The sequence below is a fragment of the Entelurus aequoreus genome, linkage group LG05 (genome assembly GCF_033978785.1).
Source record: "Entelurus aequoreus isolate RoL-2023_Sb linkage group LG05, RoL_Eaeq_v1.1, whole genome shotgun sequence".
In the NCBI taxonomy this organism is placed as follows: domain Eukaryota; kingdom Metazoa; phylum Chordata; class Actinopteri; order Syngnathiformes; family Syngnathidae; genus Entelurus; species Entelurus aequoreus.
Window position 1 is genome coordinate 76,854,298 of NC_084735.1, and position 27,500 is coordinate 76,881,797.

At 37.4% G+C, this 27,500-nt stretch overlaps 1 protein-coding gene across 3 annotated transcripts in view; it reads left to right on the top strand.

Moving 5' to 3' along the window:
• The window catches only part of tmem132e (transmembrane protein 132E), a 1,017,037-nt gene that overhangs the window by 886,981 nt on the left and 102,556 nt on the right, over positions 1 to 27,500 (top strand). For all 3 annotated transcript variants that reach the window (XM_062048945.1, XM_062048944.1, XM_062048943.1), the window contains exon 5: positions 27,271 to 27,414. In XM_062048945.1, coding sequence (XP_061904929.1) covers positions 27,271 to 27,414 — 144 coding nt within the window. The remainder of the gene's footprint in view (positions 1 to 27,270; positions 27,415 to 27,500) is intronic.

Genomic DNA, 27,500 nt, shown 5'->3' on the forward strand with positions numbered 1-27,500 from the left:
ATAAGTTAAAAAAATTTATTTTTTTATTTAACTCTTACAGTAAATTTCTATATCAACTTGAGGTTGATATAAAGTAAAAAAAAAAATTAAAAAAAAAGTTTTATGCCTTTTCTGTCAAAGACAACTTTGTTTTTTATAGTAAAACTGAAAAATGCAGTATTTAGTAATTAGAGCCCTAAAAGATCAATAATGCAGGACACCATTGATTTTAATTCTTTAATATTTTTGAGTAATCACAGTGAAAAGTGATACAATTTTATTAGTTTTTTTTTTACTTTTAACACTTAAATTACGAGATCAACTTCAGATATATCTGTCGATTTTACGTTTGAACTATTATTTTGTTTGTATTATGCTCTTTTGTCAAAAAAACATTGATGTTTTTTTATGGCAACCACACAATATATGCAATATTTTTTCCACATAAATTATTTTTTCCACTAAATTATTCAATCTCTATATAAATGACATTTGTAAAGTTACAAAAGATTTAAAGTTAGTATTATTTGCGGATGATACAACAGCGTTTTGTTCAGGAGAGAACACACAGGAGATAATACAAATAATAACAGAAGAAATTAACAAATTAAAAAGATGGTTTGACAAAAACAGACTATCGTTGAATCTTAGTAAAACTAAAATAATGCTATTTGGTAACAGTAGAAGAGAAAGTCAAACACAAATACAAATATACGGAATAGAAATTGAAAGAGTAAACGAAACCAAATTTCTAGGTATAATGATTGATGATAAATTGAACTGGAAATCTCACGTAAAAAATATACAACATAAAGTTGCAAGAAACACGTCAATAATGAATAAAGCAAAACATGTTCTAGACCAAAAATCCCTTCATATTCTCTACTGCTCACTAGTGTTACCATATTTGAGCTACTGTGTAGAAATATGGGGAAATAATTACAAAAGTACACTTCATTCATTAACGGTGTTACAAAAAAGATCAGTTAGAATAATACATAATGTTGGATATAGAGAACATACAAACCCTTTATTTATTGAATCAAAAATACTGAAATTCCACGACATAGTGAATTTGCAAACAGCTAAAATTATGCACAAAGCAAACTATAACCTGCTACCCAAGAATATACAACAATTCTTCTCAAAAAAAGAGGAAAAATATAATCTTAGAGAAAAACGTAATTTAAAACATTTGTTTGCACGTACAACACTTAAGACCTTCAGTATATCAGTACGTGGAATTAAATTATGGAATGGATTAAGCAAAGCAATCAAACAATGTACTAATATGATCCACTTCAAGAAACTCTTCAAACTTAAAGTGTTTACAAAGTACAAAGAAGAAGAACCATGACAAACATTCTCAATTTATTTAATCCATCCATTCATTCATTCTTAAAGTAATCTTACTTATCTCATCATATGAAATATGACTTACTTCACCAATTATTATTATTAAATTCTTACTATTATTTATTTATTTATTTTTATTGTGATTACTTATGGAGTTTATTGTGAAAAAATTGTGAACAGGAAGTGAACAAAAAGTTTTGCAACTGTTATGTAAAGAAAAGGGGTAGGATTAAATAAGCTCTGCTTCTTCCTACTCCTTTTCGAACATGTTGAAAAGAAACTGGAAATTGTGATGTATCATGTTGTATGCTTGCATGTTCGAAATAAACTCAAACTCACATAAAACATTTTAAAGTGATATTTTTTAAGTAATAATTCATTATAACATAGATTTAGCAATGGCAAAAAAAAGAAAAATAAACAAAGACAAAAGAAAAAAAACAGCCTGCATGGCAGTTTTGTGTCAACATTGCAACTTTTTATTGTTAGATTTCACTTCATTCCACTTTTTTTAAATGTTTTTTTACATTTTTGCAATATTATTAATTTTGCAATTTTTGCAGAATGTGTGGCGGGCCGGTAAACAATTAGCTGCGGGCCGCAAATGGCCCCCGGGCCGCACTTTGGACACCCCTGGTGTATGTGATATTGGCTGCATTTCTGATAGTTGTTTGTGTGCCATGTTGTTCCAGACCACAGCAAACGTTACCCAGCTTGCAAAGATTGTAATAAAACCATTAGACAGCCTGCCGTTTCCTTAAACTTGGACACACACATCTATACATTTGGCCATTCTGAGCCAGTAATTTCCAGAAGTTATCTCATCCTGTGAGAAGCCTCTGTTTTACTAATTTCCAATGCTGCAAAAATAATAAAATAAAATAAAAATATAACATTTCTGTCAACGAAGATTTGCGTCAGCCTTTGATAGTAGGCTAATATAGCTAATATAGACGCTTACATCATGTGTTGCCTTCATTATAACACTTATATAAGGTTTTTAGTTTTTTGCGGCTCCAGACAGATTTTTTTTTTTTTTTTTTTGGCCCAATATGGCTCTTTCAACATTTTGGGTTGCCGACCCCTGCCTTAAACGCTGATTGTTGGTTGGGTGGTGTTAAAGTCAGCAAACGGGATTAGCCACATTTTCGTAACGCTTTGTCACGGTGTGTTAGCAAACAGGATTAGGCATATTATAAAATGTTTCTGCATGTTTAATTTTGGTGCAGATCTAAATGAAGGTGCAGGCCGTATTATGTGTTGTCACCAATTTATAGGGAAATTGCACTTTTTGGGGAATTTTGCCTATTGTTCACAATCCTTATGAGACAAGAAGACACCATTGTTTTTGTTTAGTGTTCTAATTTGTAATATTTGGCTGGTAGGTGGCGAGTAAAGCAGCTAATGGGGTCAATCTGTCACAGCCTGTTGCACCAGCCTGTGCCCTATTTTTGAGTTTGTGTGTATTCTCCTGTGTTTAGTTATTTAGTTCCTGTCCTGTGCTTTTATTTTGGTGGCGCTTCCTGTTTTGTTGGTGCTTTTCTGTAACTACTTCACACCTGCGCTTTTCCCCCCGCACCTGTTTTCTGTTGGTAATTAGGACTATTCAAGTTGAGCTTCAAACACCATTCTTGGTCAGGAGATTATTGCTGAGGTCTTGTACGGATGTACTGTGTGGACGCCGTATGTGGGAGTTGTTTTTGCTGATGTCCAGCATTCCATTTTTGTTGTCTTTATAGTCTGTCCAGTTTAGTCTTTTTCCATACATGCCTTTGGAGCGCTTCCTAGCTCTCTAGTTTTTTCAGACATTAAATCCCTGTTTACCTGCGCCCTGCCTCGTCAGTTTTTCTGCATTGTGGAAATCACAACAACCTTTGTCGTCTCACACGACGCAATCTTAAAGGCCTTCTGAAATGAAATTTTCTTATTTAAACGGGGATAGCAGATCCATTCTATGTGTCATACTTGATCATTTTGCGATATTGCCATATTTTTGCTGAAAGGATTTAGTAGAGAACATCGACGATAAAGTTCGCAACTTTTGGTTGCTGATAAAAAAAAGCCTCACATTTCCCCATTGTTTACACCAGCAGCGAGAGCGATTCGGACCGAGAAAGCGACGATTACCCCATTATTTGAGCGAGGATGAAAGATTCGTGGATGAGGAACGTGAGAGTGAAGGACTAGAGTGCAGTGCAGGACGTATCTTTTTTCACTCTGACCGTAACTTAGGTACAAGGGTTCATTGGATTCCACACTTTCTCCTTTTTCTATTGTGGATCACGGATTTGTATTTTAAACCACCTCAGATACTATATCCTCCTGAAAATGAGAGTCGAGAATGCGAAATGGACATTCACAGTGACTTTTATCTCCACGACAATACATCGGTGAAGCACTTTAGCTACGGAGCTAACGTGATAGCATCGTGCTTAAATGCAGATAGAAACAAAAGAAATAAGCCCCTGACTGGAAGGATAGACAGAAGATCAACAATACTACCAAACTCTGGACCTGTAACCACACGGTTAATGCTGTACCGCCGGACGAAGCCTAGCAATGCTGTTGCTAACGACGCCATTGAAGCTAACTTAGCTACGGGACCTCGACAGAGCTATGCTAAAAACATTAGCTATCCACCTACGCCAGCCCTCATCTGCTCATCAACACCCGTGCTCACCTGCGTTCCAGCGATCGACGGCGCGACGAAGGACTTCACCCGATCATCGTTGCGGTCGGCGGCTAGCGTCGGATAGCGCGTCTGCTATCCAACACAAAGTCCTCCTGGTTGTGTTGCTGCAGCCAGCCGCTAATACACCGATCCCACCTACAACTTTCTTCTTTGCAGTCTCCATTGTTCATTAAACAAATTGCAAAAGATTCACCAACACAGAGTACTGTGGAATTTTGCAATGAAAACAGAGCTGTTTGTATTGGGATACAATGTGTCCGAATACTTCCGCTTCAACCATTGACGTCACGCGCATACGTCATCATACCTAGACGTTTTCAACCGGAAGTTTCCCGGGAAATTTAAAATTGCACTTTATAAGTTAACCCGGCCGTATTGGCATGTGTTGCAATGTTAAGATTTCATCATTGATATATAAACTATCAGACTGCATGGTCGGTAGTAGTGGGTTTCAGTAGGCCTTTAACACGATCTGTAAATCACTTTAAGCATTTATCCAAAAAAAAACACACTAACAATACTTCATTTATGTTCCATAACCCTGAATAATAACCAAGCTGTAGTGACGTTATCGTAAGAGCGAACACTGAGGAACCCTTTTGAGTTTATAATACACAACAAAATGCGATAAGACACCAATCCTTACTGACTGAAAAACATAAACAATCATATTACAGTATCTGTAAAGAATTAGCCCACATTTCATGTGTTGTTTGTACACAGCCAGCTCGACAGCGTATGTACTGTAGTTGTAATAACACGCATGACGTGCTGCGTGTATCATGATCAATATTATCAATCAATCAATCAATGTTTATTTATATAGCCCTAAATCACGAGTGTCTCAAAGGGCTGCACAAGCCACAACGACATCCTCAGATCCCACATCAGGGCAAGAAAAAACTCAACCCAATGGGATGACAATGAGAAACCTTAGAGGGGACCGCAGATGTGGGGACCCCCCCTGGCTGACCGGTGCAATGGACGTCGAGTGGATCTAGCATAATATTGTAAGAGTCCAGTCCATAGTGGATCTAACATAATAGTGTGAGAGTCCAGTCCATAGTGGGGCCAGCAGGAGATCATCTTGAGTGAAGACAAGTCAGCAGCGCAGAGACGTCCCCAACTGATGCCACAGATGAGTGGTCCACCCTGGGTCCCGACTTTGGACAGCTAGCGCCTCATCTGTGGTCACCGAATCTGTGCCCCCCCCCCCCCTCCACGAAGGAGAGGGGGGCAGAGCAGGAAAGAAACGGCACATCAACTGGCCTAAAAGGGGGTCTATTTAAAGGCTAGAGCAGTGGTTCTTAACCTGGGTTCGATCGAACCCTAGGGGTTCGGTGAGTCGGCCTCAGGGGTTCAGCGGAGCCTCCGCCACGGAGGTAAAGACACATCCGACTTATCGTGTAAATAAAAACTTCTCCCTATCGGCGTATTATGGATACCCCCAAACAATGTTCCCTCTAATTTTCCATCTGACTTGCAGGTTTTTTGATTGATCGATTGAAACTTTTACAAGTAGATTGCAAAGGAAGAGAATACATTATATCAGGGGTGGGCAATTAATTTTTACCGGGGGCCGCATGAGCTACCCGAGCACTGCTGGAGGGCCACATCGACAATATTTCAATTAAATTTTGCTCAATATTATTTTTGATATATACCGTAAGATAAATAATAATAATAATAATAATAATAGTAATACTTCAACATAGTGTGTGTAACAGCATTCCATGACTAATATATATAAATTAACATTAATAATAAATGACAGTAAAATAAGCACACATATGACTGAGGAGTCATAGTGTAACTTTGTGTGGTGTTTGAGTTGTCCGACTTTTTGTGTGGCCTTAAACGCACCAGTGGTTTAGTGCTATGCGTGTTGGTGACAGATGACAAGTTGGTTTTGGCCTGGTTTGTACGGCAGAAAATGACTAGTTTTTCGAGATAGAATTGTTTTACTCATGTTTTTGGTGTGGTTATGTCCGAATATAAACAGTTTTGTTCAATAAAGTGATCGATATAATTCCTGTCCTCGAAGCATCTCGATAGACGTTACAATAATTGAACGGTGTTCAATTGAACGGTGTTGACGAACACACTTAGGGCCGCTTGTTGTCACTGTCACTCAAAGTTGCATTGCAAAATTCCATAGAATAAGTATGTTTATTTTGTTTAGAATTCAGATGGGATTTGATTTGGTGCGCGGCATATATTTGCTGCGCGCAGCGGACGCTTGAGCAGTGCGCAATTGCACAGGCACGCACCTTAGGTGAGGGGACGTTGCTTTGCAGTTCATGTGTTGTTGAAAACACGGCATTCCTCATCAACTTTTCTCTTTTTGGCGTCTCGGGTGTAAACCGTGCATCACTTGTCGCTGCATGTGCACCTTCACTCGCAGGTTACACACGGACACACGCCCATAAATAATACTTTTCAAAATAAAAGCAGCACAGTTGTATTGCGCGCAGGACATAGATGTTTTTTCAACTTTATTTTGTAATTGCAGTTGTTCACATTCACTCACGCACACGCATACGTCCACACGGAAGTAATACAAATAACGATTTTCAAAACAAAAGCAGCACCGTTGTATTGCACACTCGACATAGATACTTTTTTAAATTTATTTTGTAATTTATAATTGGCCTCACGTGGGCCGGACAGGGACGCACAAAGGGCATTCTGCGGCCCGCGGGCCGCAGAATGCCCAGGTCTGCATTATATGAAACAGTACAGTTTACATAGTACAGTACATATTCCGTACCATTGACCACTAAATGGTAACACCCGAATAAGTTTGTCAACTTGTTTAAGTAGGGGTCCACGTTAATCAATTCATGGTAATGTGTTTAAGGTGTGTATTTTGTTTTGAGTTCACGCACTGTGTTGGTTTTGTTCTTTCATGCACGGTTCATTTTGTGCACCAGTAAAAAAACATAACTTTTTCTTGAACTTAAAAAAAAATATAAAAATATTTTTCACTAAAGAAGGGTTCGGTGAATGCACATATGGAACTGGTGGGGTTCGGTACCTCCAACAAGGTTAAGAACCACTGGGCTAGAGTATACAAATGAGTTTTAAGATGGGACTTAAATGTTTCTACTGAGGTAGCATCTCTAACTGTTACCGGGAGGGCATTCCAGGGTGCTGGAGCCCGAATAAAAACGCTCTATAGCCCGCAGACTTTTTTTGGGCTTTGGGAATCACTAATAAGCCGGAGTTCTTTGAACGCAGATTTCTTGCCGGTACATATGGTATAATACAATTAGCAAGATAGGCTAAAGCTTTGACCGTGTAGTATTTTATTCGTAAGTAGTAAAACCTTAAAGTCATCAATATTATATATGATATAATATTATATATATAATATTAAAGTGACTCATTCAATGGACAGTTGTCTGTTTGGTCCAGCTGGCCGGGGACGTTTTTTCCAGTTGATTTTGGGTGAGCACTACATTTATGTCTGCATAGCGTGGCTCCAAGTTCCACATTTGCAGCGTCAAAGTCACGCCGGCCTCACTCTCTCGGCTTCCGTCTGCTCCAACGTTTCACCTCCTTCTTTGTGTCAGCAGTTCATCCTCCGTATATTCAGCTTCAAAAAGATAAGGTTGCGAATCCCCATTGTCCAAAAAATAGTCGTCTTCGTTGATGAATGAATGAATTAAAGAGTAATTCCATTAGTAATTCAATTACTTTTTTGGTAAAGTAATGAGTAACTATAATGAATTACTTTTTAAAAGTACATTTCGTAACACCGGTCATTGGGTTAGTGTTTTTGATCTCTTAGTAATTTCACTCGATCAAGCATTTTGAAACATTGCACTCTACACAATAATGACACTATGTACTATAATTCGTCATGATGTCGTTCTCGTCTAGTACTCAAGGCTCCAATATCCGTATCATATCAGACGTGAAGAAGTTGACCTTTCGACAAAACCATACACACATCCGAAAAAGAATTTGAAGAAAAAATAGATTTTTAGTCTTATTTTTAATCCTGTCTTCGTAACGTCTCGTCGGTGTCATTTGCCAGGAAGTTGACTGCTAACAACAAAACGGACATACTTTAACCCTGTTTGCAACATACTGGATCCTTATCTGAACAAAGTATTTCCCCACGACGGCAAGTAAATGATCTGTTTGTTTACCGTCAAATAAAGAATCCCATCAATAATTTAACGACGGCAAGACACTCGGGATTGAGAGCTAAAATTCAGCAAATAAGAAAGCACAAATCTTGAAAGAACCGTTGAAAGGCTTGATCTATAAATAATTACGATTGGCATACAGTGGTTCCCACAGGGTTGCAATGTTTTTGTGGCGACAAATTGCGGGGGGGGGGGGGGGCCGCGACATGACGCCGTCGTGTAGTTCGCATTGGCTGTGACACGTGTGTTTTATGGACGCTGTGGGAGACTCAAAAAGTGAACAAAAAACATGAAAAGCAAAAGAAATAGGTTTAGAAAAAGGTTCTTCCCTCGCCTCTTTTTGTCATTGATGATATGAATGTTCCCCTCGATTATGCGTGTGTTTTAGCAAACACACAAACTTCCCGGGATCATGGTAAGTTACTCTAATAATTCAAATCAAATTAGAGCAGTCATTTTTATAATTTATTATACGGTAAAAAAAAATAAAAAATATTGTTTTTCATGCGCTGTGTAGTATAGAATTATGTTCCTGACATTGTACGCCTTGTCAGAAATGTGCAGGTTATCTTATTTATTGCAGTTTTCATGCTTTACAGTCTTCCTTCGACCACGGAATGACACTCCAACCCCACTAGCTTAGCCTTGCCGTGGGCATGCAGCTCACCTACCTATTCATATCTGTGGATGTGCATATAATATTGATTGGCTGCGCAAGCAAACATCATATCATTGGCGGAAGTGCGCTGAATACCAAATGTAAAAAAATACATCTTTAAACATTTACCTAAATAATTGATTAATTAATTAAAATTGGACTTAAATAACAGGTGTTATTAAATGTGCCATTGATTAATTTAATTTAATAAATTATTTAAATATGTAATTATTTTTTGATTTAATTAATTACTCCATGGTTTGATTATATCACAATGTATTAATCGGTAAACACATTGTGTTTTTTTAGTGGGCTTTATGGGCGGAGTAGGTCCCATTTACACTGCACATCAAATCTGACTTTTTTGCCATCAAGTGATGCAGATCAGATTTTTTTTTGCCAGTCTACACATTTGAAAGTGCTTCAAATGGGATCACATCAGATTTAGGAGGTATCCGATTGGAATCTGATCTTTTCAAGTGTGACTTCAGTCTAAAGCAGGGGTGTCAAACTCATTTAATATGGGGGGCCACATGGAGAAAAATCTACTCCCAAGTGGGCCGGACTGGTAAAATCACGGCACGATAACTTCAAAATAAAGACAACTTCAGATCTTTGTTTAAAAATAGAACAAGCGAGAATGTACAAAATCATAATATTGTTTTTGGGTTTTTTTACACTTAAATGTTGCGGTTAATAGTATTCTATCTTTATTTGTCGTTATTTATATTTTCTGAATAAATTATGTGATAATGTTCATCATTCAACTTATTGGTGTTAATCTATCAAGATAAATTAAATCTACAAAGATACAAAGAATTGCTATTGCGACATCCAGTGGACACATTTAGAACAGCTGTTTTTTTCATTCAAAAACTTCAGGTACATTTTTTTATACTTAGCAAACTCATCCCGCGGGCTGGATAAAACCTGTTCGCGGGCCTGATCCGGCCCTCGGGCCGTACTTTTGACACCCCTGGTTTAAACACAATGCGACCTGAATGTGGCTTTTTCATCAGCTTTGGGCGAGCTACGTCATTTGTGTGCGTGGGGGAAAGATGCAGATGTGGATACTTAATTTCAATGTTCGGTGCATTACTAGTCAATAGTGCACAAATAATAGGCTGTATGTAATATATGAATATATATTTTGATTCGGAAGAAATAGCGATTATTGAATGACCGGAAACGGCGATGTGGCGCATTTGCTTACATGCGAGTTAAAAAATAAAGCTAATGTTGATCCACGCTGATGTCCATGTCTCCTCTAGTTAACAGCCATAAAATGATTAGAACACTCCCAAATATATTACACTATATACATTAGGGGTGTGGGAAAAAATTGATTCGAATTCGAATCGTGATTTTCCCGTTGTGCGATTCAGAATCGATTCTCATTTTTTAAAAATCTTTTTTTTTTTTTTTTTTTTTTTAATTTAAAAAAATGTTGTTGTTGTTTTTTTTAATTAATCAATCCAACAAAACAATACACAGCAATACCATAGCAATGCAATCCAATTCCAAAACCAAACCCGACCCAGCAACACTCAGAACTGCAATGAACAGAGCAAATGAGAGGAGACACAAACACGACACAGAACGATAGAAAAGTAGTGAAACAAAAATGAATATTATCAATATTAGTTACAATTTCAACATAGCAGTGATTAAAAATCCCTCATTGACATTATCATTAGACATTTATAAAAAGAAATAAAAAGAACAATAGTGTCACAGTGGCTTACACTTGCATCGCATCTCATAAGCTTGACAACACATTGTGTCCAATATTTTCACAAAGGTAAAATAAGTCATATTTTTTGTTCATTTAATAGTTAAAACAAATTGACATTATTGCAATCAGTTGATAAAACATTGTCCTTTACAATTATAAAAGCTTTTTACAAAAATCTACTACTCTGCTTGCATGTCAGCAGACTTGGGTAGATCCTGCTGAAATCCTATGCATTGAATGAATAGAGAATCGTTTTGAATCGGGAAAAAATCGTTCTTGAATCGAGAATAGTGTTGAATTGAAATTTTTATTTTTATTTTGAATCGAATCGGGACCCCAAGAATCGATATTGAATCGTATCGTGGGACACCCAAAGATTCACAGCCCTAATATACATTCAGTAATTAATTATATTACTTTCCTTTATTTTCACATATACGGTAATAAAAACACTCTCATTTAAAGGTGTGGTGAGCATATCTAAAGTGGCGACTTTTATTTTGTAGTAGGAGTGACTTCCTTGTTCATTCACCTTCTTTTTGTTGTCATTTTATCGAAGTGCGCATGCAAGTGACATCGACATTGGGGCCACGCGGGGCCTGTGCGCGTTTACAATGGAGTCGGATAAAGATCACATTTTACTTGCAATGTAAACAGTCGGCTGGAAAAAAAATCTGGTTTAAAAATAAACAAAAAATCTAATTTGGGACACTTTGGCCTGCAGTGTAAACGTAGTCATAGTGTACTTAAATAGCACTTTTCATACACAGGTGAGTGGCAAACACAAATTACTGTACAAAACAATAAAAAAATAGAAGAGAAGAAAACACACACACAGCACTATTGACAATAACAAAGCAAAATCAAAACATAGCATGACACTGAGGATTTGAGGAAAAACGCCACCTCTGGAGAATAACTACAATTAACACCATCTAATAATACTATAAAACATATGATAAAATCTATGTAAAATAAATTATAAATATTACATTAATAAGTTAATAAAAACATAACATTAAGAGAATAATAGTAGTAATACACAACACAATAAAAAAAAAATTAAAACCATAAGAGTTTAACATGATCAGTAAAAAGCCTCATTAAAAAGGTGTGTGTTTAGACCTTTTTAAAAATGTCAATGCACACTGCAGTCCTGGGGCTCTCTGGCAAACTGTTTCACAGATAGTGACTCAATACCGCCTCACTATGGGTTTTTGTTCTGGTCTTTGGTCCTCATATTACACGAGGGTTGATACGGTAAAAGCAGGTTAGCTAGATAAGCCACAGGGCCATTAAGACATTTAAAAACTAATCATAGAACTTTAAAATCAACACTTAAACGGACGGGGAGCCAATGCAGCGACTTTAAAACTGGTGTAATGTGCTCCCGCCCTCTGGTCCTCGTGAGCACACGTGCAGCTGAGTTTTGTAATAATTGTAGACCAGAGAGCAGGGCTTTAGAATAGTCTAAAACGGCAGGAAATAAAAGCGTGCATTAGCACCTTTGTGTTGGCCTGAGAGCGAAACGGGTAGATCACAGGTGTCAAACTCAAGGCCCGGGGGCCAGATCTGGTCCGCGACATCATTTTATTTGTCCCGCAAACACCTGGAAATTATATGTGTAAATAAAGTACTTCATATTTTCTCACTAAATGTAATTAATTTTTTTCATTTTGACAGAAAGTTAGTATGTACTGCTTGAAATTGCATGGATTTTAAACTTTAATAGTATCCATTATTGCAACAAATATTACAGTAGATTATCATACTTTCCACATGTTTTTGTCTAAATAAAAATACAAACTTAAATATCTGCTTGACTTATGACTTTACAGCAAACTACCCATCAAATAAAAAAAAAATTATAATACATTTTACGGTGTTCTTTACAGTACTGTAAATTTAAAAAAATATAAAAACATGTTTTGCTTTCAAATTCTGTTGACTGAGCTGCCATATTTTTACTGTAAAATCTTGTTTTTAACGGTGTATTACTGTAAATGGAAAAACGTTACATTTGTTTTTAACGGTAGAAAAACTGGCAGCTAAGGTGCCAGAATAAAAAAAAAAAAAGAACTTGTACTGTTTTTCCATTAACAATATAATGTTGTAAAAACCAATTTCAATTTAATAGTAAAATTCTGGCAACTAAGCTGCCAGCTTTATCCGTAAAAAAACAAAAAACACAACAGTGGTACTGTTTTTATATATACTGTAAAACAGGGGTCACCAACGCGGTGCCCGCGGGCACCAGGTCGCCCGCAAGGACCAGATGAGTCGCCCGCGGGCCTGTTCTAAAAAAAAAAAAAAAAAAAAAAAATTTAAAAAAAAAAAAAAAAAAAATTTTTTTTTTTTTTTTTTTTTTTTTCAATTAAATCTACATAGAAAAAACACAAGATACACTTTCAATCAGTGCATCAACCCAAACAACCTCCCCCATGCACACTCATCCACACAAAATGGGTTATTTCTTTCTGCTACCAATATTCTGGTTCCCACAACATAGACAACACATCTGCAAGGGACACAGTCCCTGAAGCACACATGATTGTATAGGCTGCTGGTCCACTAACATTTTCATTAATTACTATTTTTTATGTAATTATTTTTATATTGTTTTACTTTCTTTTTTATCCAAGAAAATATTTTTTATTTATTTATCTTATTTTATTTTATTTTTTTAAAAAAAGGGCCTTATCTTCAACAGACCAGGTTGTCAATGAAATTAGATTTTTTTAAAGGGTTTTTTAAACCAGGCCCAGTCCAGATAATGTCCAAGTCGGACTCAGCAACACACACCTTCATTCATGTACACAGAAAAAAATTAGGGAACACAACAGATTGCATATAATTTATAAACAAAACCCTTTGCATTCCATTCGAAAGGACGTTCCCTTTAGATTTCCGATCCTTAACATTTTACATTTATCATAATTAAGCTTTAGGCCAGATTGCTGTGAAAATATCTCCAAAAGATTAAGAAGGTTCCGCAAACAATGAGGAAAAATCTTATCTTTGTGAATCAGCCTTTTCTGACATGAACTTCATCAAGAACAAACACAGAACACGCCTCACTGATGCACATCTGCAAGACTCACTCAGAGTTGCAGTGTCAAGTTACACACCAGAGTACAACACACTAGTTAACAGCATGCAATGCCACGCTTCCCACTAACTGACAAAGAAACAGATAACAGATTTGGTGTCCAGTTCAAAGTGTGACATGATTTAAAAATTTGAGAGTTTACTTTTGTATTTTACATGAGTTATTATTTGTACAAACATGGTGCAAAATAATTCATGATTTGTTAAAAAATGTTAGTGGCTAGCTAGTTAAAATGGGATATTGTGATTTCACAAGACTGTCTTAGAAGTGATCATTTGAAAATGTTCAATTTGAAAAATGTGCACTTAGAGAAAATATAAAAATAAAGTGTTGCATATTGATATTTATCTGTTTCTATATATATTTATTGTGAGAAATCATTAAGATGATCAGTGTTTCCACAAAGATAAATATCATTAATTATTAATAATAACAGAGTTAAAGGTAAATTGAGCAAATTGGCTACTTCTGGCAATTTATTTAAGTGTGTATCTAACTGGTAGCCCTTCGCATTAATCAGTACCCAAGAAGTAGCCCTTGGTTTCAAAAAGGTTGGTGACCCCTGCTGTAAAATGTTGTAAGGAATAAAAAGAACACAATTTTACAGTCAAATTTTGTGAATATGTAGTAGAATTTCTGACCTTTTGACCTATATTTCTTGTCTTTTAAGAATGTCCGCTCATTTTCAATACTCTTGTATTTTTCTGCCATTGAATGGACCAGTTGTGGGACAAAAGTGAATATTAAGTCGTGCCAACCTGTCTATAGAATGTGTTGACTGTCTAAAGGATTCGAGTTGTTATGGAACAGATAGGAAAAGCAAAACAAGACATTGACGCACTCGATAAGGAACGATGACGCACAACAGACATATAAAAAATGGCAGAAGACCGGAACTCGGGAGTGATTTTGGCTTGTGTGTGTCTTGTTGGCTCCGGAGTAACTTGTGGTTTGTCTGCGCGACCAACTCAATTCAACCTGCACTTCTGATAATGGGTAAATAAATTTGTTGTACTAAACTACTTTTGTTGCCTGCTTAAGCTTCGGACAATCCACTACACAAATGTAAAGTTTTTACTGTACAATTGGCAGTCTACTTAAAACAATGTATATAATTAATAATGAAATCCAGAGGCAAATTCATACATTATTCACTGTTACATCCCTGGGGTGGATGTGTGTGTTCTTTTGTGAACAAAAAAGTGTGGTTCTTCTTGAAGCGAGCTGAAGTTTGTCTTGGACTATGCGACTCAAGCTTGTAGTTACAGTATAGTCTCTAAAACTGGCAACACTGATCTTTCCTGCTATATATTTGTATTCCCTGGCAGACCAATTTAGTTGTGGCATGATTTTTAATGAAAGTGCATTATATTTAAAAAAACTTAAACTGGACTTTTTCTGTGAATAATTACGTGGCTCACATGGGCAATGCGCTTGTAGATCCCAGGAGAGAGGATGATGTTGATTAAGGGAGGCTTACGTAACAGCTGATCAAAGTTTGACTGGAACATTTCTGCGGGCCATCGTCTTTTTATGCCCCCCCCCCCCCCCAACATGTCACTGTTTTCCTCGTTTACATACTTCTCTCACTAATGAGATCCACCAGCATGTTGCATAACGGCCTCCTTCAAGGAATGTTACGGCTGGAGAAACCACACCGCTGCTGCCGCGACACCTGGGAATTATGATTATGGATTGTCCACACGAGGAGCAGCGCGGCGTGACCTTACTCATCGATCAGTCGCCAAGCTGCGACTTGATTAACATTAGAGGGTCTGCCCGACAAAGGCTTTGTTTATTCTGTTTGGGCGGGGGCAACGCTCGATGCGTTAATGGACTCCGGTTGTTTGTTTTCGTTTGCTCGACTTCCGCGGACGTCCTCGAGGCCGCAAAGTCAATGAGCTTCGGAGGGAAGTGTCCAACGTGGCCTCTGGAACTGCAGTTTTTTTAATGTGAGAGAGGTGTAGCAGAGTGAGAAAAATAAAGATTGATGTATTAATCTACAAAACCCAAAACCAGTGAAGTTGGCACGTTGTGTAATTCGTAAATAAAAACAGAATACAACGATTTGCAAATCGTTTTCAACTTATATTCAATTGAATAGACTGCAAAGACAAGATATTTAATGTTCGAACTGAGAAACTTCATTTTTTTTGCAAACAATCACTAACTTAGAATTTAATGGCAGCAACACGTTGCAAAAAAGTTGTCACAGGGGCATTTTTACCACTGTGTTACATGGCCTTTCCTTTTAACAACACTCGGTAAACAGTTGGGAACTGAGGAGACCAATTTTTGATGGTTGAGTATAGTAGAGTTTTAACTTGCACTTACAGATGTAGCGACCAACTGTAGTTACCGAGAGCGGTTTTCTGAACTGTTCCTGAGCCCATGTGGTGATATCCTTTACACACTGATGTCGGTTTCTGATGGGATCGAAGGTCACGGGCTTAGTGACCTGCAGTGATTTCTCCAGATTCTTTTAAATTTTTGATGATATTACGGACCGTAGATGGTGAAATCCCTAAATTCCTTGCAATAGCTCGTTGAGATATGTTGTTCTTAAACTGTTCAACAATTTGCTCACGCATTTGTTCACAAAGTGGTGACCTTCGCCCCATCCTTGTTTGTGAATGACTGAGCATTTCATGGCAGCTGCTTTTATACCCAATCATGGCACCCACCTGTTCCCAGTTAGCCTGTTCACCTGTGGGATGTTCCAAACTAGTGTTAAATGAGCATTCCTCAGCTCTCTCAGTATTTTTTGCCACTCGTGCCAGCTTTTTTGTTACATGTTGCAGGCATCAAATTCCAAATGAGCTAATATTTGCAAAAAATAGCGTTTTCCATTTTGAACGTTAAATATCTTGTCTTTGCAGTCTATTGAATTGAATATAACTTGAAAATGACTTGCAAATCATTGTATTCTGTTTTTATTTACCATTTACACAACATGCCAACTTCACTGGTTTTGGGTTTTGTAAATTTAGGTACTTTAGTACAACATATCAACTATTGGTTTAAAAAGACCCATTATCATCAGTTCATTGAACATTTAATTGTTGATTAACAACAAACACATTTCTTTGGTTAAAATGAACATTTTGTTTCAATGTGGAAAAAATAAAACCGATCCATTATAAGTAGGGATGATGTTTGATAAGAAATTATCGAGTTCGAGTCTATTATCGAATCCTCTTATCGAACCGATTCCTTATCGATTCTCTTATCGAGTCCAGATAGGTTGTTGTATATGGAAAAAAACACACAATATTTGGTTTAACAAAAGCTCACTTTTATTATATAAGAAAACAATTTAATCTAATAAATAAATAAATATTGACTGTTACCCCCCTAAAAAAATAAAATAAAATAAATAAACATTGACTGTTGTTACCCAAAGTATATAAAGTGGGATTTTTCAGAGAAACAAATATATACAGTAACACAAAAACAACCTGTCTCTGTGATCACTATAGGTGTATAAATAATAATATAGTGTTAAATAAAATCAGTCCCTTGGGCACAAAACTGAAAATAATACAGCTCTCCAAAAAGTGCAATTCTGCTGCTATTTGACATAACTGTTTATGATGCTTTGACATTTTTGCTCTTTAAAGAAAGAAAGAAAATTCTATGAAGAGAAAAGTTGTTTGCAAATGTGGTTACAATGCTAAAAAATGAAAAGTTAAAGCTGAAAAAAGAAATACACTTTATTGAGTTAACATTATTTCTTTATAGCGGGAAAGATGTTATGAGCTAGGGAATATAACAACTACACTACCCATCATGCAACGGGAGTGACGAGCATGCACGGTAGCCCCGAAAAGTGTTGCATGTGGTCACCCGTGAAAGTAAACGTCAAGAACTCAGCCAACACGCCTCGTCTGCATTATTTATAATTAGACAGACAACACATTTACAGTGTGAAAAACAAAAGTTAAAAAAGGGAGATGTGTTGTATATATATGTATGTGCTGTGGTTGCTTTAAGAACGTTGCGCCAGCTGCCGTAAAGGAGGTGCGTTGCTAGCCTGGTTGCTATGTTTCCGGTGGGTCGTAAGAGTGTTCTTCATGAGTTTGTACCCTGCTCAAATCTCTCAGTAAAGTTATTCATTGGATTATACCTTTTGTTTTGAACTTTATTACACCTTGGAGCGCTTTTTCCCGTCAATTATTTTCCTGCTTTCGCTATCTGCGCCTAATGACTGAGCTACGTGACTGATTTATTGTGATGTCACACGGAGCATTTCTGGTCGGGACGGGATTCGTTCCGAGGGATTCGAATAAAGAACCAACTCTTTTCTTTACTATAGTGGTCTCGATAACGGGTACCGGTTCTCAAAAAGGGATTCGAGTCCGAGGACTCGGTTATTTTCTTATCAAACAACCGGGAAAACCGGTTTCGAGTATCATCCCTAATTATAAGTGTAAGAGGTCTTCAGGTTGGGCACAGCAGGTAGCATCTGTGAGCAGATAATACTGTATCATCTCTTTCTCTTTGCGACTTATGACGTTAGTGCTTTAAGTTGCGGACGAGGCAAAAACTCGCCCACACTCTGTACAGTGTATAAAAGATGTGCTGTACAAAGATGAATCGTTACGAATTGACGATATTGTACATTTCAACTGAAGTATTTTCTTGTGACATTTGTAGTAAAATTAATGAAATAACCGTTAATTAAATGAAAGGCTCACTTCATTCACAAATAGCCCAAATGTTGTTAGCTAGTGATAAGTCACGTTGGAGTGCAGTCATTATTCCCGTTCCTTTTTTAGTGCACGGAACGTGGCACACGATTACAGTCAATATGACAAGTTGATCATGAAAGAACTAATTAACAACAGCGGAAATTAAGGGAAATGACTTTTTTTTTTAGATGTGACGATGAAGGCCTTAAATCTTTGCTTGGAAGCGGATAAAGGGTTCAGTCATGTTAGAGGGGAACCGCACTTTTTGGGGGGGAATTTTGTCTTATCATTCACAATTTTTAGACAAGCAAACAATAAATTATTTCTAACCCATAAATAAGATCTAGCAAAAGTCAGCTAACAATGGAGGGTAATGCGAGTGGCTCTAGTCTGCCTATAAAGCGCTCTAAAAATCATCCCAAAACCTCCCTCATTGTTTTATATACACACTGTAAGTATGCATGTAATGTAGTACCATTCATAATAACATGTAATATTTACGTATTTTAAGCATGCGACGGCGCATTCATTTCACAGACGCACAAAAAACGTTTGCTTTTTCCTTCAACAACAACACGAGTGTGCATCATGCATAAGCGTCATGCAGCAGTATTGCTAAGTGCTAAACAGGATATACACACTACAAACATAATGAAACAATCAAGTATAGGTAGAATGTCAAAGATGACATGGTAACATCTTTCTACTATACAGGAAAAAGGCGTGTGATGTGAATTATATTTATATAGCACTTTTTCTCTAGAAACTCAAAGCACTTTACATAGTGGAACCCATTTTTTACATCTTTAAGTTACATTTAAACCAGTGTGGGTGGCACTGGGAGCAAGTGGTTAAGTGTCTTGCCCAAGGACTCAATGACAGTGACGCGGATGGCGGAAACGGGAATCGAACCTACAACCTCTAAGTTGCTGGTATATATATATATATATATACACATATGTATATGTGTATATGTACACTACCGTTCAAAAGTTTGGGGTCACATTGAAATGTCCTTATTTTTGAAGGAAAAGCACTGTACTTTTCAATGAAGATAACTTTAAACTAGTCTTAACTTTAAAGAAATACACTCTATACATTGCTAATGTGGTAAATGACTATTCTAGCTGCAAATGTCTGGTTTTTGGTGCAATATCTACATAGGTGTATAGAGGCCCATTTCCAGAAACTATCACTCCAGTGTTCTAATGGTACAATGTGTTTGCTCATTGGCTCAGAAGGCTAATTGATGATTAGAAAACCCTTGTGCAATCATGTTCACACATCTGAAAACAGTTTAGCTCGTTACAGAAGCTACAAAACTGACCTTCCTTTGAGCAGATTGAGTTTCTGGAGCATCACATTTGTGGGGTCAATTAAACGCTCAAAATGGCCAGAAAAAGAGAACTTTCATCTGAAACTCGACAGTCTATTCTTGTTCTTAGAAATGAAGGCTATTCCACAAAATTGTTTGGGTGACCCCAAACTTTTGAACGGTAGTGTATATGTATGTGTGTATACATATGTATATGTGTATATATATATGTATATGTGTATATATATATATGTATGTGTCTATATATATCTGTGTGTATATATATCTATATATGTCTATATATGTATATGTGTATATATATGTATTTATGTATATGTAAATATATATACATATGTGTATATATGCATATTTATATGTATATGTAAATATATATACATATGTGTATAAATGTATATATATTGTACACACCTTCTCATTCGGTGCGTTTTCTTTATTTTCATGAATATTTACATTGTAAATTGTCACTGAAGGCATCAAAACTATGAACATGTGGAGTTATGTACTTAACAAAAAAGGTGAAATAACTGAAAACATGTTTTATATTCTCGTTTCGCGATCGACGGGTTGGCGACCCCTGACCTAGAATTAGGTTTTACTAGCTCCAATGCGATGCAGCAGCTCAGTATGTCAATATACACTATATTCCCAAAAGTATTTGGCCACCTGCCTTTACCCACATATGAACTTGAAGTGCCATCCCATGGAATTGTCCAAAATGTTTTGGTATCCTGGAGCATTCAAAGTTTCCTTCACTGGAACTAAAGGGCCAAGCCTAACTCCTGAAAAACAACCCCACACCATAATTCCTCCTCCACCAAATTTCACACTCGGCACAATGCAGTCCGAAATGTAGCGATCTCCTGGCAACCTCCAAACCCAGACTGGTCCATCAGATTGCCAGATGGAAAAGCGTGACTCATCAGTCCAGAGAAAGCGTCTCCACTGCTCTAGAGTCCAGTGGCAACGTGCTTTACACCACTACATTCCACGCTTTGCATTGGACTTAAAGATGTATGGCTTAGATGCAGCTGCTCGGCCATGGAAACCCATTCCATGAAGCTCCTTGCTGTACGTGGGCTAATTGGAAGGTCACATGAAGTTTGGAGCTCTGTAGCTACTGACTGTGCAGAAAGTCTTTGCACTATGCGCTTCAGCATCCGCTGACCCCTCTCTGTCAGTTTACCTGGCCTACCACTTGGTGGCTGAGTTGCTGTTGTTCCCTAACTCTTCACTTTTCTTATAGTAAAGTTGACTTTGGAACATTTAGGAGCGAGGAAATTTCACGACTGGATTTGTTGCACAGGTAGCATCCTATGACAGTTCCACACTGGAAATCACTGAGAGCGGCCCATTCTTTCACAAATATTTATAGAAACAGTCTCCATGCCTAAGTGCTTGATTTTATACACCGGGCCAAGTGATTAGGACACCTGATTCTCATCATAAATAAATTAAATGAATGAAATTAATCATTTGGATGGGTGGCCAAAGACTTTTGGCAATATAGTGTAGCAGCATATGCTAGTTACCGCTCTGTGATCACGCCGCGGCTAAAAGTAGTTCCTCTGCGTTACTGCTTATAGTAACACTATTGCTAATACTTGGTTAATATTCAGGTCACCGGATGTAAATAGAGTGTTGTTGGTGGTTTTTGGATGTTTTTTTACAGGCCTTTTTGGATGCAATATTGTACTTCTATTAGCTGCGTTGCCGTATATTACGAATTAGAATACATTAAAAAAAAGTATTCTTATATAGGAATTGTTTTTGATGGACAACAATTTAAAAAAAGTGCAGTTTCCCCTTATTGGCTCTATATTTATAAACTAGAATGTCGTTATTGCCTCCTTGTTTGTTCTCTAATGTAAACATCCATTTTGGCAATATAGTGTAGCAGCATATGCTAGTTACCGCTCTGTGATCACGCCGCGGCTAAAAGTAGTTCCTCTGCGTTACTGCTTATAGTAACACTATTGCTAATACTTGGTTAATATTCAGGTCACCGGATGTAAATAGAGTGTTGTTGGTGGTTTTTGGATGTTTTTTTACAGGCCTTTTTGGATGCAATATTGTACTTCTATTAGCTGCATTGCCGTATATTACGAATTAGAATACATTAAAAAAAAGTATTCTTATATAGGAATTGTTTTTGATGGACAACAATTTAAAAAAAAGTGCAGTTTCCCCTTATTGGCTCTATATTTATAAACTAGAATGTCGTTATTGCCTCCTTGTTTGTTCTCTAGTGTAAACATCCATCTTTGCACCGTGGTGTTTTTAGAGCTAAAGGTCAGCGTGGCGCCTCAGGACACTCGACTACTTCTTTGTTTATTTTCGTAAAGGGTATGCGCCTTGACAACACAAACACCGCGTAGTATCCGGGGATAGAACGAGAACGACGATTGGGGGCCCTCGCGTGTCGCCGCGCTCCGCGTGCTTAATGTGATTTAAAGAAGCGTGCCAAGCTGATATTTAAATGTTCTACTTTTTGATTAAAAGGAAAACGTGTTCTCTCTCTCGTGAGCGAACGCAAATGAGAGAACTTGTTAGCCCGCCGCACCCGACACGAATTGTGGGAGAGTTAATGAAGCGATGAACGGAAGGTCTGCCGCGTCTTTTAATTGGCTCTTTGCATTCCAAATACCAAGCAGATTGGATGACAGTGCTGGTCTTGTTAGGGCCTGCAAGTCTTTGAGCTTCGCAACGCTTCCAGTCGCCACATGCAGGTTGTTTTTAGTTTGTCACCTTTTCCATTGTCAGGCCAGGGTAAGAAACATAAAAATATATTTGATTGGTCGAGAGAATTGTATCGCTTCAGTGGTTGATTTAACACTTCTTGAAGTAATGGAAACAAAATTAAGCGCTCTACTTGGCTGCAACTAGTTCCCTGCTTATTTGAAGAAGAAGAAGACTGTTTTTGTTCCTTTTCCATACACGTCATTGTTCAAGCAAAACATCATGTTTATATTTTTCCTGTGTTTAAACAAAATATTTGTTTTACACTTGTATGGTGAAAAAGTTTTTTTTTATGCCATATTAATTCATACAAGTTTAATGCAGAGCACTGATATTATATCAAGTATGTGGTTGTTTTTTACCTTTAGCGTTTATATTTCACCGTTGTTTTTCCTTAGTTATAAAAGATGTCGATCAAGGAGGTGGCCTGCAGTACAGGAGCAATACATTGTCAATATTCAGAGTTTTATTGTTTGTAGTTAATATTGTAAATCCCACATTCTGTATTTTCATGTACAAAACCCAAAACCAGTGAAGTTGGCACATTGTATAAATTGTAAATAAAAACAGAATACAACAATGTGCAAATCCTTTTCAACTTATATTCAACTGAATAGACTGCAAAGAAAAGATACTTAACGTTTGAACTGGATAACTGTATTTTTGCAAATATTAGCTCATTTGGAGTTTTATGCCTGCAACATGTTTCAAAAAAGCTGGCACAAGTGGCAAAAAAGACTGATAAAGTTGAGGAACGCTCATCAAACACTTATTTGGAACATCCCACAGGTGAACAGGCAAATTGGGAACAGGTGGGTGCCATGATTGGGTATAAAAGCAGCTTCCATGAAATGCTCAGTCATTCACAAACAAGGATGGGGCGAACAAATGCGTGAGCAAATTGTCGAACAGTTTAAGAACAACATTTCTCAACAAGGTATGGCAAGAAATTTAGGGATTTCATTATTTACAGTCCATAATATCATCCAAAGGTTCGGAGAATCTGGAGAAATCACTGCACGTAAGTGATGACATTACGGACCTTCAATCCCTCTGGCGGTACTGCATCAAAAAGCGACATCAGTGTGTAAAGGATATCACCACATGGGCTCAGGAACACTTCAGAAAACATGTGACCTGTCTCCCATTGAAAATGTGAGGCGCATTATGAAGCATAAAATACCACAACGGATACCCCCGGACTGTTGAACAACTTAAGCTGTACATCAAGCAAGAATGGGAAAGAATTCCACCTGAAAAGCTTAAAAAATCGGTCTCTTCAGTTCCCAAAAGTTTACTGAGTGTTGTTAAAAGGAAAGGCCATGTAACACAGTGGTAAAAATGCCCCTGTGTTGCTGCCATTAAATTCTAAGTCAATGATTTCTCAGTTCGAATATTAAATATCTTGTCTTTGCAGTCTTTTCAATTGAATATAAGTTGAAAAGGATTTGCAAATCATTGTATTCTGTTTTTATTTCCGAATTACACATGTCGACTTCACCGGTTTTGGGTTTTGTACATTCAGAGTGTCTTAGTCAGTAAAAAACTAAAATGTCATTGCGTTTTTAGTAACAGTCATTATCGTGTGAGCTCTGTGCCATCGTATGTTTTCACTAATGTGCAGCAACCTCCACTGTGTAGAGAGCTCATGAAAAGGGATCTAAGCACATAAAGCAGATTACATTAAGTTGGAACTATACGCTACTTTGTATTGAAAATGGCAACAGCACAGGATGCATGTGCATATACGAGCCAGCAGTGATGGGCAGTAACAAGCTAGTTGTAGCCAAGCTACGTAGTTTAACAACATTTCCCAGGCGCTTGGCGGTAGCTTAGCTACTTTTAGACCCATGTAGCGAGGTAGCTTACATCAAAGCTACAAGCTACAAAGTGAGAAAATGGACTGCGAATTCAGGCCCCTCCCTAAAAAATATGGATAAAATACAATGACATGGATGAATGAGAACATCCATTCATACCATTCAATACGTACCAATCCATGATGATTGGTTGGTGTTTGTATGATGATTCACAATTGGCAAAGGTTAGAGCGAAACATTACAGACTGGCCAATCAGAGGCCAATCGTAACTGGTAAGCAAAATCATAACAGTCACGCACTCATGTCACATGACGACGAGAGAGTCGGAGACAGACGGACGCTTCAAGCTGACGACTCAAAAAAAAAGAAACATACTTAAAAATGGCAGAAGGGTTATCTCCTGCAGATTAGATTTGTATTTTAGTGATGAAGACGACGTCCAGGAAACTCACAATAATGCGTGTCCTTGGCCATATTTCGACAAATGTATGCATTTAGAGAAAACAATACCCAAAACCTTAGTTTTAATTGTTTATTCTGTAAACCAAAATCAGAACAGCTCTCTTTATTTAAGACAGGGGTGTCAAACTCAAATACAGAGTGGGCCAAAATTTAAAACTGAACAAAGCCGCGGGCCAAGATTGAACAAATTAACCTTTTAATAGGGACCCAAACAAGTTTTGCATTGAATATTGAACAAGCAAGGCTTATATAACTTTATAGTGACATGCAAAATCGAGTTTCAAATAATAAAAATAATAATAAAAAATATATCAATGGCATATCAAATACAATTTAAATAAAAATTGAATGCCTCTTTTCTATTTGCAGCCTTCTGAGGTAAATATTAACATGAACTTTTTCCACAGGCTAATAAATTTGAAAATAAAATAACAATAAATAAACCATCCATTCAGGACTTTAAACTGCTCAGTTTGCAACACACTGATCTAATCTGATGTGCCCAAGCCAGATACCTGCCATCTTTTCTTGGATGCTATATGTCGGGGCTCAGGCTTTGAGCTGAGGCAACCTTCATTATCGAACAAAGGTGTTCATCAGTCATTATATCCCGTAGTCCACCCGGACCACAGTCTTTGGGGCGTGCCTTAAAGGCACTGCCATTAACGTCCGCTTTTCATCCATTCTAACAACGTGCCGGTCCAGTCACAGGGATATGTGCGGCTTCTGTCCGCACACACAAGTTAATGCAACGCATACTTGAGCAACAGCGATACTGGTTACACTGAGGGTGCCTAAATAAACAACTTTAACATTGTTAGAAATATACGCCACACTGTGAATCCACACCAAACAAGAATGACAAACACATTTCGGGAGAATATCCGCAACGTAACACAACATAAACAAAACAGAACAAATACCCAGAACCCTTTGCAGCACTAACTCTTCCGGGACGCTACAAAATACCCCCCCCCACCCCCACACACACACACACACATTCCTTGTAGAATCCCGGAAGAGTTAGTGCTGCAAAGGGTTCTGGGTATTTGTTCTGTTGTGTTTATGTTTTGTTACGGTGCGGATGTTCTCCCGAAATGTGTTTGTCATTCTTGTTTGGTGTGGATTCATAGTGTGGTGTATATTTCTAATAGTGTTAAAGTTGTTTACATCGACACCCTCAGTGTAACCTGTATCGCTGTTGATCAAGTAGGCTTTGCATTCACTTGAGTGTGTGTGCAGAAGCCGCACATATCATGTAACTGGGCCAGCACACATTGGACTGGATGAAGATTTTCGGGAGGGGCACTGAAAATTTTGAGTCTCCCGGAAGGGTTGTCAAGTATGAGAGTTGTCAATTATGAGAATTAGCGGTGAATGCGGTGTTACCGCGGCACTGCCGATTACTGCGAGATAGAGAAAATGAGTAACATTATAGGGTTGGGCCAAAGAAAAGGCAAACTAAATAAATACATAGTGGGGTGTGGGGACCCCTAGATGTAGTTGTAGGGTGTCCCCAGCTAAATGACAGATAGTCAATAGTAATGGACCTTTAATTATGTTTTAATTTTAAATGAATGAAAATACATCTTATCAAAATAATGATAATTTAAACAACCCTTTTATTCCTTCACATCTATTTGGTGCAAAAGTGTTTATTTCTGCGTGGATATTTACATCCTGATTGTTGATTTCTTTTGCATGTATTAGTTAAATATTTACAATAAATTAAATATGTTTTAAGTTTAAAATAATGAAAATAAATCTATCAAAATAATAATAATTACAAAAAAAAAAATGGTTGAATGTTGTCAATCTGTGTTGGCCCTGTGATGAGGTGGCGACTTGTCCAGGGTGTACCCCGCCTTCCGCCCGAATGCAGCTGAGATAGGCTCCAGCACCCCCCGCGACCCCGAAAGGGACAAGCGGTAGAAAATGGATGGATGGATGGTTATCCCTTTTGTTCCTTCACATCTGTTTGGTGGGAAAGTGTTTATTTCTGCATTGATATTTATATTTTGATTGTTAATTTATTTTTTTATTATTTAGATGTTTACAATAAATAAATTGTTTTATTTGAAAAAACAAAACACATTGTATTATTATTTCTTTAACAGACAATGCTCAGAAAAGTGTTTTTCTACATGAATACCACAATTTCAATTAAATTATCAGGATTACATTTCGTCCATATTAGTTTTGTTGGCCTTGACCTTCCTTTTCCTGTCATTTAGTTTCTTTTTGTCGATTTGAACCTTTAGTTGGGATTGAGACACAAGCCTGCTGTCACTCATTAAAGACCACAGTTTGATTGTTCTTTGAATTCAAGCCCTTTCATCCTTGCCCCTCGCTAGAGCAAAAAACTGCATTTGAAGTATAGTTGATGTAATCCGTTGCAAGGCGCCTCCCGCTAAAACATCACTTGGGAGGTCTGATGTCTATATTTTTTTTTTTTTTACCGAATACGGACATGTGTAATTAACGCTGACGAAACCTGGTGGAAAATGTCCTTTTTTTTATGTGTGCCTTCTCCCGCAGGACACTGAGATAATCAACACGGCCATCCTGACGGGCCGCACGGTGGCCATCCCCGTCAAGATGGTCTCCATAGAGATGAACGGCGCGGTCACGGACGTCTCGGCCTTCGTGCAGTGCAAGTCGTCCAACGAAGACATCGTTAAGGTAGGCCAAACCTGATTTCCTCAACCTGCCGCCCGCTTTCTGTCTGTCCGAGAAAGTCAATTTGCGGACAAGTAATCTCTTTACTT